Raw genomic sequence first — 11,357 nt, 5'->3', positions numbered from 1 at the left:
TCCAATAAAAATTTGAATTAAAGAGCATGACAAATGTATTTGTCCCCCAAAAGTAGCTTTGCTAATTTGCACCCCAAGTTTAAGCTCACTAAAAGGAGGGGAAACTCTTGTAAATGGAGGTTGTACATTTGCTGATTCTTCTGTATTTCTTAGGTGCAGGAGTCCAAGCTTTATATAACTGAAATGTTCCCTTCTCATTGGCTTGACTATATTCCAACCACTCAGAAATCTTAAAAGTGCCACCACTTGAGACCTACTGCTCAGCTTTCATAACAGAGGGGTGGAAATGAGATGGTAAGAAAGGACTCTGCCCCTTCATTGTAAAGGAAGGTTTTTTGTTGTTGTTCAGCACAGCAGGAAGTGAACTTGGATAGAACCTCTCTCTTTAAGGTACTGGGGTTTTTTGGGGGGTGGGTGGGTGGGAGGGGGCTGTTTTTCATGGGGCAATGTAGAAAACATCTCTCAACTGCACTGAATTGTACTGTCCAACACATTCTGCAGCAGGTATAGATCCAATTTTATGGACAAATGGGAAAAGGACTTGCTGGAAGAGTGAGTTAGTTATTCTTTATTTATATCCTGCCATTGGGAGAGGCGCTCCACCAGGTATTGCGGTCCCATGCCGTGTAAGGCCTTATAGGTCAAAACCAGCACTTTGAATTTAGCCCGGAAACAAATAGGAAGCCAGTGCAGACGAACCAGAACGGGTGTAATATGAGCGGACCTTCTTGTCCGCGTCAACAATCTGGCCGCTGCATTCTGGACTAACTGTAGTTTCCGAACTGTCTTCAAGGGCAGCCCAACGTAGAGCGCATTGCAGTAGTCCAATCTAGAAGTTACCAGACCATGAACGACTGAGGCAAGGTCGTCACTGTCCAGATAGGGACGTAGCTGGGCTACCAATCGGAGATGGTAGAAAGCATTCCTTGCCACTGAGGCTACCTGAGCCTCAAGAGACAAGGAAGAGTCGATAAGAACTCCCAAGCTACGAACCTGTTATTTCAAGGGGAGTGTAACCCCATCCAGAACAGGGTGAACATCCACCATCTGGGCAGAGAAGGCACTCACTAACAGCGTCTCGGTCTTGTCTGGATTAAGCTTCAGTCTGTTAGCTCCCATCCAGTCCATTATCGCGGCCAGGCAACGGTTTAGTACGTTAACAGCCTCACCTGAGGAAGATGAAAAGGAGAAATAGAGTTGCGTGTCATCAGCGTACTGGTGACAACGCACTCCAAAACTCCTGATGACTGCACCCAGCGGCTTCATATAGATGTTGAAAAGCATGGGGGACAGTACCGATCCCTGTGGGACTCCACAATGGAGAGTCCAGGGTATCGAGCAGTGTTCCCCAAGCACTACCTTCTGTTGACGACCCACCAAGTAGGAGCGGAGCCACTGCCAAGCATTACCCCCAACTCCCAACTCCGTGAGCCTTCCCAGAAGGATACCATGGTCGATGGTATCAAAAGCAGCTGAGAGATAAAGGAGAATCAACAAGGTCACACTCCCCCTGTCCCTCTCCCGACAAAGGTCATCATACAGGGCGACCAAGGCTGTTTTGGTACCAAACCCAGGCCTAAAACCGGATTGAAATGGATCAAGATAATCAGTGTCATCCAAGACCTTCCCTGTAACAGTAACATCAGGAAGCTTGTAAGCAAAACATGGGGATTATGATAACGTGGAGGGCCTTCCCCACCACCACCTCAAGGGATTTGGAACATTTCTCATTCAAATTTGTGGCCTGAGGCAGGACCTTTAGGCCAATGCATGATTGCCTGTCTTATTGTGTGGTGGTAGCCTTTATGTGCTGCTGTAGCAGTCAAAGTGTTACTATGGGCACCTGCTTTGCTTTAAACAAATTACTTTTTCTTCAGAACTGTTATAAAGCAAAGCACAGCCCAAGAATGATAACTCTCTCACACATGAAGTTCAAGCTCTGTTGAAGAGGAATGAAGCACACTCAAATGTGAGTCTCCTGTCTGCCAGAGAGCCTGATAAACTTAGGATTCCATAGAGCCAGCACTCTGAAAACATAACTCACAAGAATAGCACTGACTGAGTGATAGTGTGTCTTTTGTGGCCATCAGTACATGCTACATCTTATTGGCTTAATAGCCATGCAATGGGCCTCAGTGGCTCTAAAGAGAACAAATGATATTGCATGACTATGAGCAATTCTGAAGCTGTCCAGCAGAAGTTATTTCAGGTAGCCAGCCAAGGCTCTGTGTGTTCATGAGAGCCACTTTTTTTTATGAGCCTGAAAGATTTAATCAGTACATGCACTGGAAACCGACATATACAACCTGACTTGTTATTAATTATCAGCTGGGGTTAATTTTAGTGTTGCTTTTTCTCTGACTTATCAGACAGTGTACAAAACAACGACTGAACATTTCACAGAAGCATCAAGGTATAAAATAGGGTTATAAGCATTTATAGCTTTAAAATTTTGCATTTTCCCCATAATTCATAATACTAGTCTACATGAACAAGTCAGCTAGACAGTTATTTATTAGATTTATATCCCACCCTTCCTCCCAGTAGGAGCCCAGGGCAGTCTGGCACTGGAAATCTCATCTCTAAAAAGAGAAGGTGACTACAGCTGTAGAACCCAGGCTTTAAAAAAAATTAAAGTTAAGAGAGGTGCAAGGGAATTATAAATGCCTTTACAAATCCAATTTGTAAGCTTGGCTACTATTACTTATAACATAGAAGCAAAGAAACAACAAAGAAAGATTGGGTTTTTTTAAACAGAAAATATTTTACTGGACAGGTTCTTTGAGCTAAACAGAATGTTTTATAAAACTGGAAACATGAAATAAGTTATAATTTAAAACTTTACATCCATGAGATACATGGCCATTAAAGACCAGATAATTGTTACTGAGCAGGGGGAGGCAACTCACTGGCAACTCACTAGCACATGCATTGTTGCCATTGTGGTTTGGAGTTTCAGGATAAAACAAGCAAGTCAAATAGCTGTTGTGCATTCTGCAGTTCAGTGCAGGAGAAACATTAATATGACTAATAATATAACGTCAGTGTATTTAAGACTTTAATGAAGAATCCAGACAGACAATGGATAGTCTACCAGAAACCCCCCCAGAAAGCACTTTAAAGTGAGTGAGATTTGAACAAAAATCTTACCTTGCTCAAATTCCATTGTTCACACAAATTTATTCTGGGTAGCTTGTGCCCAAGGCCATATTTGATAGGCCATTTGAGAGTCTTCAGTTCAGTTATGATTTCAGCCAATAGAACTTAAATCCAAAAAAAGACACTGAACACAATGTTTTCCCCTAAAGTGCACATTCCATATTGCCTTTCCATAAAGGAAACAAGGGGACAGTATAGAGTCAAGAGGACTATGGATAGAAATAGCAGCATGAGAAAGTAAGATGCTATGGAGAAGAACAATGTGATCCCTTAGGTGTAAGCATATAAATCAGAGTTGGTGAACCTATGGCTCTCCCATCATCCCTGACCATTGATTATGCTGGTTGGGGATGATGGAAACTGGACAACAACAACATCTGGAAGATTAGCCATCCTTGCTTTACATCTGGAACAAGGTATGGAGCTTTTTACACTCTCTCTGAAGCAACTTGATTGTTTTGATTGCTGAAAACATCTGATAATCCTCCTCACTGTTCAGACCACTAAATGTGATCCCCCACGCCGGGCTAGGTAGTGAAGCCAACATGCAGAAAATAATTAATAAAAAAAGCACAATCCATGAGAAGAAGATTAGACACAAGAAGTCAAGAGCACAGAAACCAATGTTAGTCATCAAAAGAAATGCTGTTAGAACAAACAGGAATGTATTAGAGATATTACATATAAAAATATAAACATGTTAGAAAGGCTTTGCCACTAAGTGCTTCTATCTGCTTTTCAGAAAGAAAAAGTACACAATATTAAAGTCATTAAGGAGTCCTGTAATTTTCATTTCGTGCAAAGTTCTCCAGCTGGAAGATTAGGTTGACAGCAGCATCAACATCTGGCACAATGTGGTCTGGTTCTACTAAAGCAGGATCAAACCTGAAATCTCTGTGCCCATGGAATACAGTCTCAGTTATGCTCTCCCTTGTATCAGAGGGCACCTCTGTGTGAGGGTTGTAAACTCCAGTGCAAACAAGGACAGACCTACAGCTTGTGGCAGCAGCAGATGCCAATTCACCTTCCCAGGTATTTTCAAATTCCTCATCCTGAGAGACCATGGCAGATCTTGTGCCACCAGCAGCTTTGGCCTGGACTTGTGCCTTGGAACCTCTTCTTGAGTTCTTTTCTTCAAGGTAGCGGTTGTAAAGATTAGCACCATAAATATCTGTCATTAAATTATCCCTAGAAAGTCAGGAAAGTTTTATCAGGATAAATATATTTCATGTATATGGACAATGTTTTTGCAAATGAGGTCATATTAAAATAGCTTGCTATTTCAGCTATTACAATGGTAATGCTTTTCACCAAGATGCAGAGACTCTGCTCTACATATTGCAGCCTACACAGATCTAAGCTCTGTTTCGGAACATCTCACTCCTGGCCCAGTGGCTCTGTGAACCCAAAGCCCAATGAGATATGGCTCAAGTTTCTTATTACTGTTGGGAAAATAAATGTCAACCTGTTTCATGGAATGTTTGTACAGGCAGCAGGAATGAAGTAAAAAACCTACCAGGGCTAAAATATTAATGTAGTGGGAGCATTTTACAGGCTCACAAGTGTTGCCATATTAAAGCCACCCATACTTTTCACACACACCCTAAACCAGTAAAGCCAAGGCTGCATATATTTTATAGACAGCAGAAGTCTAAGAATCTTAACATTTGTAAAGGGTTTTTTCCCCCAAGCTTGTCTGATGTGTGAAGACTGAAATGCAAAAGCAGGATGGGAGAAAAGGAGAGGATAATGGTGACTGAGAGCAGAGCTTCAGTGTTCTACAGAGCACTTGAGCTTTACCCTATGGGCTAAAACTCTTTGCCTCCCCAATAAGCTAACTCAAACTTCTAGCTACTCTTTTTTCACTCCATCGCATGCCAAAATATTCTGAGTTTAGAGTGGGTACAATTTAGGGTTGTCAGGCTCAGGGCCTGAGACTGATCCTGTATCTTTAGGAGAAGAGAAAGTCAGCCAAGTGCAGGTATTCTTGCAACACTGTAATGGGAAAAACCACAAGGTGGAATTCTCCCTTCCCCCTGCACAACTGTTAAAGATACAGAAGACCTCTTGGAGGCCGGGCCTGGCAACCTAAAGGTCTTCTGTATCTTTAAAAGTTGTGCAGGGGGAAGGGAGAATTCCACCTTGTGTTTTTTCCCATTACAGTGTTGCAAGAATACCTGCACTTGGCTGACTTTCTCTTCTCCTAAAGATCAGTCTCAGGCCCTGAGGTGGCAACCCTAGTACAATTAGACTTCAATAACAGAAAGCAAAATGAAGTTGAACACAATCTCAAATTTCAGGTATTCCAGCATAAGTGATAAACCAAAAAGCACATCTAAAAAGTGGTTACAATAATTCCTTCCAAGCTGAAATCAACAGGATTTGGCCCATAAGCTTTCAACAAGGCACGCTACCCGAACTAAAATGACTATTTATGCAGCTGCTTGGGATTAAGTCCTACTGAACTCACTTACTTCTGAGTAAACATGCACTGGGCTGTAACTGCTTAAGCAGACAGCAGCAGGTGACTTGTTTGCTAGTAACTGCTGATTAGAAGACCTCAAAAAGAAGGTTTCAAGTTCACCAGCAGTCACACATTGTACAACCATATAAACAAGTATTAGGCAGATTATTTCATTAATTCACTCCCTAGCTAAATTTCAAACAGGAATGATCATAGAATCATAGAATAGTAGAGTTGGAAGGGGCCTGTAAGACCATCGAGTCCAACCCCCTGCACAATGCAGGAATCCAAATCAAAGCTTTCCCGACAGATGGCTGTCCAGATGCCTCTTGAATGCCCCCAGGGTCGGAGAGCCCACTACCTCTCCAGGTAATTGATTCCATTGTTGTATGGCTCTAACAGTTAGGAGGTTTAACCTGATGTCCAGTCGAAATCTGGCTTCCTGCAACTTGAGCCCATTATTCCGTATCCTGCACTCTGGGACGATCAAAAAGAGATCCAGGCTCTCCTCTATGTGACAACCTTTCATGTACTTGAAGAGTGCTATCATATCTCCCCTCAGTCTTCTCCAGGCTAAACATGTCCAGTTCTTTCAGTCTGTCCTCACAGGACTTTGTTTCCAGTCCCCTGATAATCTTTGTTGCCCTCCTCTGAACCTGTTCCAGTTTGTCTGCATCCTTCTTGAAGTGCAGAGACCAGAGCTGGATGCAGTATTCAAGATGAGGCCTAACCAGTGCTGAATAGAGGAGAACTAATACTTCACGTGATTTGGAAACTATACTGCTGTTAACGCAGCCTAATATAGCATTTGCCTTTTTTGCAGCCACATCACACTGTTGCCTCATATTCAGCTTGTGATCAATGACAATTCCAAGATCCTTCTCACATGTCGTATTGCTGAGCCAAGTATCCCCCATGTTGTAACTGTGCACTTGGTTTCTTTTTCCTAAGTGTAGAACTTTGCATTTATCCCTGTTGAATTCCATTCTGTGGTTTTCAGCCCAATGCTCCAGCCTATCAAGGTCCCTTTGAATTTTGTTTCTATCTTCCACGGTATTAGCTATGCCCCCCAATTTTGTATCATCTGCAAATTTGATAAGCACGCTCTGTACCTCCTCATCCAAGTCGTTAATAAAAATGTTGAAGAGCACTGAGCCCAGGACCGAGCCCTGTGGTACCCCACTCGTTACTTCCACCCAGTTTGAGAAGGTACCATTGATAAGTACTCTTTGAGTACGATTCTGGAGCCAACTGTGGATCCACCTAATAGTTGTTCCATCCAGTCCACATTTAGCTAGCTTGCCAATCAGAATATCATGGGGCACTTTGTTAAAAGCTTCACTGAAGTCGAGGTATATTATGTCCACAGCATTCCCACAGTCTACAGGGGAGGTTACCCGGTCAAAAATGAGATACAATTAGTTTGGCAGGATTTGTTCTTCATAAATCCATGTTGGCTCCTAGTAATCACTGCATTGTTTTCAAGGTGCTTATGGACTGACTGCTTTATAATCTGCTCCAGAATTTTTCCAGGGATTGATGTTAGTCTGACTGGTCTGTAGTTCCCCGGTTCCCCCTTTTTCCCTTTTTTGAAGATAGGGACAACATTAGCTCTCCTTCAGTTATCCAGCACTTCACCAGTCCTCCATGATTTCACAAAGATAATAGACAGCGGTTCTGAGAGTTCTTCAGCCAGTTCCTTCAATATTCTAGGATGCAGTTTATCGGGCCCTGCCAATTTGAACTTGTTCAAAGTGATTAAGTATTGCTTGACCATTTGTCTATCAATGTCAAGCTCCAATCCTGCCCCTTCTACTTCATGTTTCCTGGGAGGGTCACAGATCCTTTTTTGGGAGAAGACTGAGACAAAGTAGGAATTGAGGACTTCAGCCTTTGTCATCTGTTATCATTTTGCCATCCTCAATGAGTAGCTGTGCCAACGTTTCTTTTCTCTGTCTTTTACTATGGACATACCTGAAGAAAGCTTTTTTGTTGCTTTTAGCATCCCTCGCTAACCTCAGCTCATTCTCAGCTTTGGCCTTCCTGACACCATCCCTGCAATTCCGTGATACCTACCTGTACTCTTCCTTTGTGGCCTGGCCTTCTTTCCACTTCCTGTATGTGTCCTTTTTTGTTTTCAGGTCCTCTCTAAGCTTTTTGTGAAGCCACATTGGCTTCTTTGTTGTTTCCCCCCTTTTTTCCTTGTTGGAATTGCTTGCCATTGCGCTTTTAGAATTTCCTTTTTTAGAAACTCCCACCCATCTTGGACTCCTTTTCTCATTAGGGTCGCTTGCCATGGAACCATACTTACAATTGTTCTGAGTTTATTAAAATCAGCTTTCCTGAAGTCCAGGTTGTAGGTATGGCTACTCTCAGATTTCACTTCTGTTAAAATCAAGAATTCAAGTATGGTGTGGTCACTTTCCCCCAGAATTTCCATAACTGCCACTTCATCCCCCAAATCATCTCTATTGGTAAGAATCAAGTCAAGCATAGCTGATCCTCTGGTTGCTTCTTCCACTTTCTGTAGGAGAACGTTATCTCCAACACAAGTCAGAAATTTCTTGGAGGGGCCGTGTTTGGCAGAATTTGTCTCCCAACAGATATCGGGATAATTGAAGTCCCCCATTACTACTACATCATGCCTCCTCGAAATATTGGCAATTTGCTTTTCAAAAGTTACATTCTCGTCTTCTCCTTGATTGGGTGGTCCGTAATAGACTCCTTTTAGTACTTGCCCCATTAATTTTAATCCAGATACTCTCGGTGGAACTACCAAGCTCATCTTCCTGTATTTTTGTGCAGGGATATATATTTTTAACCTATAGCGCGACTCCACCTCCCTTTTTATTCCTTCTGTTCTTTTTGAACGAGTTATATCCTTCAATTGCTGTATTCCAGTCATGGGAGTAATCCCACCAAGTTTCAGTTATACCTATCAAGTCGTAATTGTCCTCCTGTATTAAGAGTTCAAGTTCATCCTGCTTGTTTCCCATGCTCTGTGCATTAGCGTACAGGCATCGAAGACCATGTGATTTATGGCTTGGCTTCCTTACTACATTTTTCTGAGGACTGTCACTGGTTCCTATTACAGCCTATCTCTCTGGTCCCGCTACTGTGAACAAGCCTTCATCAGTCGTTACCACCAAGTTTACGTCTCCCTCCCCCTTAGGATTCAATTTAAAGCCCTCCTGATGAACTTCTCCATGCTGTGGCCAAACACATTCTTCCCAGTCCTTGTGAGATGCAACCCATCAATTGCCAGCAGTCCATCGTCCACGAAGCATAGCCAGTGGTCCCAAAATCCAAATCTCTCACGTCGGCACCACCTTCGTAGCCATTCATTCACACGGAGTGTTTTTCTTTTCTTTTCCACTCCTCTTCTAAGTACTGGAACGATGGATGAAAAAACGATCTGGGCCCCAAAGTCCTTGAGTTTCCTTCCCAGAGCTTCAAAGTCTGATGTGATTTCTTCATAGCTCCATTTGGCAGTATCATTTGTTCCTACATGGATAAGGAGAAAGGGATACCTGTCGGTGGGCTTGATGAGCAATGGCAACCCTTCCGTCACATCTCTAATCCCACCTCCTGGTAGACAGCATACCTGGCGAGTCCACGGATCTTCTCGGCATACTTGGGTTTTGATCCCACGCAGTGGTATTCTTCTCCTGTTGTTGTTGTGGGGCATGGTTTCATTGGCCCTGCTTGATTGAGCTTCAGCCTCTCGCTCGTTGTCGCACGGGGTCTCCTGTAATTCTTCCACCACAGGTTGTCCTCTAGTCTCATCCTCGAGTGGTTGAAAGCAGTTACATAGTTCCACTGGTGCAGGGTGTCTTCTAGGTCTTCTGCTCTGAACTGTCACCCTTTCCCACGGAGTTTCCTCCACTTCATTGTTCCTCTCCACAGCAGTCTCTTCTGCTACCACATGCTGTTGCTCTTCCACCTCCACTTCTCTTTGCTGCTGTTGTTCCAGCATTCTGTCTAAGAACTCTTCATCTTCTCTAATAGTCCTCAGTGTGGCCACCCGCCATTCCAGGCCTCTCACTTTTTCTTCCAACAGTGCCACGAGCTTGCACTTGTTGCACGTGCACGCCATGTTGTTCTTAGGCAAGAAAACAAACATGGCACACACCTTGCGGGTCACCACCACTGCAGTATCCTTCCCATTCATTTTCTCTTCTACCTTTTGTTTCTTTCTAACTACTTGTTTTGGAGTGGCCTGTGCTTTGTCCTGTCCTACTTCAGGGTAAACTTGAGAGTCCCGGTGCGCTGTACAAGGAGAATTAGTAATTTTTTTTGTTTTTTTTTATGGTTTTGACAGTCTGCAATGTTATTAGATTAGATTTCAGAGCTTTCAGGGGGAGAACACAATTATTCCTTTGAAAACCCTACTGTTTAACTTTGCAGCAACTGTTCTCCTCCCTTAAATGAAAGGCAAATTATAAGCTTCAGCTCATTCATTTTACCAAGTTCCCCTTTGCTGCTGTTTGCAACAGGAATATTTTCTGATGAAAAATATCTTACCCAATGGCATAGAGGGTTTGAATAGGCTTCCTCCATTGTTTTGCAGCTGCTTGTGTCCTGATTAAGTATTCTGCATAGTGGTAAGTCACTTCACTAGGCTTTCCCATCAAAGCTTCATATTTCAGATCTTTGCCAGTGATCTTTTTGTAAATATTTTCCAAACAAACAAGGAATGTTCCATGCCCAAACCTAGAATATACAGAAATAAAGTTTGGCCAGTGAGAAGAAATGATCAAACAGAATAAAAGCAAAGTATCATACCAAAAAAGTAGACCAGCATGCAATTTGTCCACATTCTTAATTTCTAGCAAGACAGTGTGTGAAGGCTGAATTAATTCTATTCAGTTTTTTCATAAGGAGGCAGCTGAGTAGAGCAAACACACATACCTGTCAACTTCCCCCTTACCTACTGGAACAACTCCTGGCAACCACTAAAATCCTGTGTTTTCCTATCTGCGGAAACATACCAAGGCATGCTTATAGCTGCTCACTCATACATTCTCACCAGTGAGGGGAAATGAGCTAGGCCACCTCCTCCACAATACTTTTGCAGTAGAGAATACTGAATGGATCTCTCTTGATCAGACAGCAACAACATGACTGCAATCCTAACCCCATTTATCTGGGAGTAAGTCCCATTCAATTTGATTTACTTCTGAGAAGACATGGTTAGGATTGCACTGTAAGTCAGTTGAACATAGTTCCCACTGAAATCAATGGGACTTAAGTTAAGGCATGACTAACTTGTCCTACTAGTTTCAATAGGAAAGGGTTCAAAAGACTTAGCCTGGATCTCACCCTATCTGTTTTTTTAAAAAGCATATTAAGCTTAAAACAACAAATTATGTATATTTTGTAGTGATGGGCAACCCCCTCTCTCCTGGGTTGATTTGCAACTGAACTTTGCAAACTGAGCTATTCCCCTAAGTCAGAGAGCAGTTCAGTTTATTCCAAGCACAGTTACAAATCAAATCAGTCCTGCTCCCCATAATGTTACTAGGAATGCAGTAAGGCCTAATCCATCTCTCCACCCGTTCTCAAGCCTTCTCCCCTGCAAATGATGGCTACCCTAGTGGGAGTTCTCCCTCTCATTCTTTCCTCCCTTCCCGCACCTGGAATGCCACTATGGCAGTGACTCGAGCACTGGGAAATATAATTTTCCCAGGGTGCTTGATGGGCATCTTCAGGATGAAAGGGTCCAATTTTGGTT

The 11,357-nt window shown here is 42.8% G+C and overlaps 1 protein-coding gene across 1 annotated transcript in view; it reads right to left on the bottom strand.

Annotated features, from left to right (window-relative positions):
* Positions 1–2,744: 2,744 nt before the first annotated feature.
* LOC133380585 (haloacid dehalogenase-like hydrolase domain-containing 5) overlaps positions 2,745–11,357 on the bottom strand; it is a 44,808-nt gene continuing 36,195 nt past the window's right edge. Inside the window, exons 7-8 of the mRNA XM_061618120.1 lie at positions 10,148–10,336; positions 2,745–4,347 (exon numbers count right to left, since the gene is read on the bottom strand). Coding sequence (XP_061474104.1) covers positions 3,930–4,347; positions 10,148–10,336 — 607 coding nt within the window. The 3' untranslated portion in view covers positions 2,745–3,929. The remainder of the gene's footprint in view (positions 4,348–10,147; positions 10,337–11,357) is intronic.

The sequence above is a fragment of the Rhineura floridana genome, chromosome 3 (assembly GCF_030035675.1).
Source record: "Rhineura floridana isolate rRhiFlo1 chromosome 3, rRhiFlo1.hap2, whole genome shotgun sequence".
Classification (NCBI taxonomy): Eukaryota; Metazoa; Chordata; class Lepidosauria; order Squamata; family Rhineuridae; genus Rhineura; species Rhineura floridana.
This window is presented reverse-complemented; position numbering and strand designations above follow the sequence as displayed.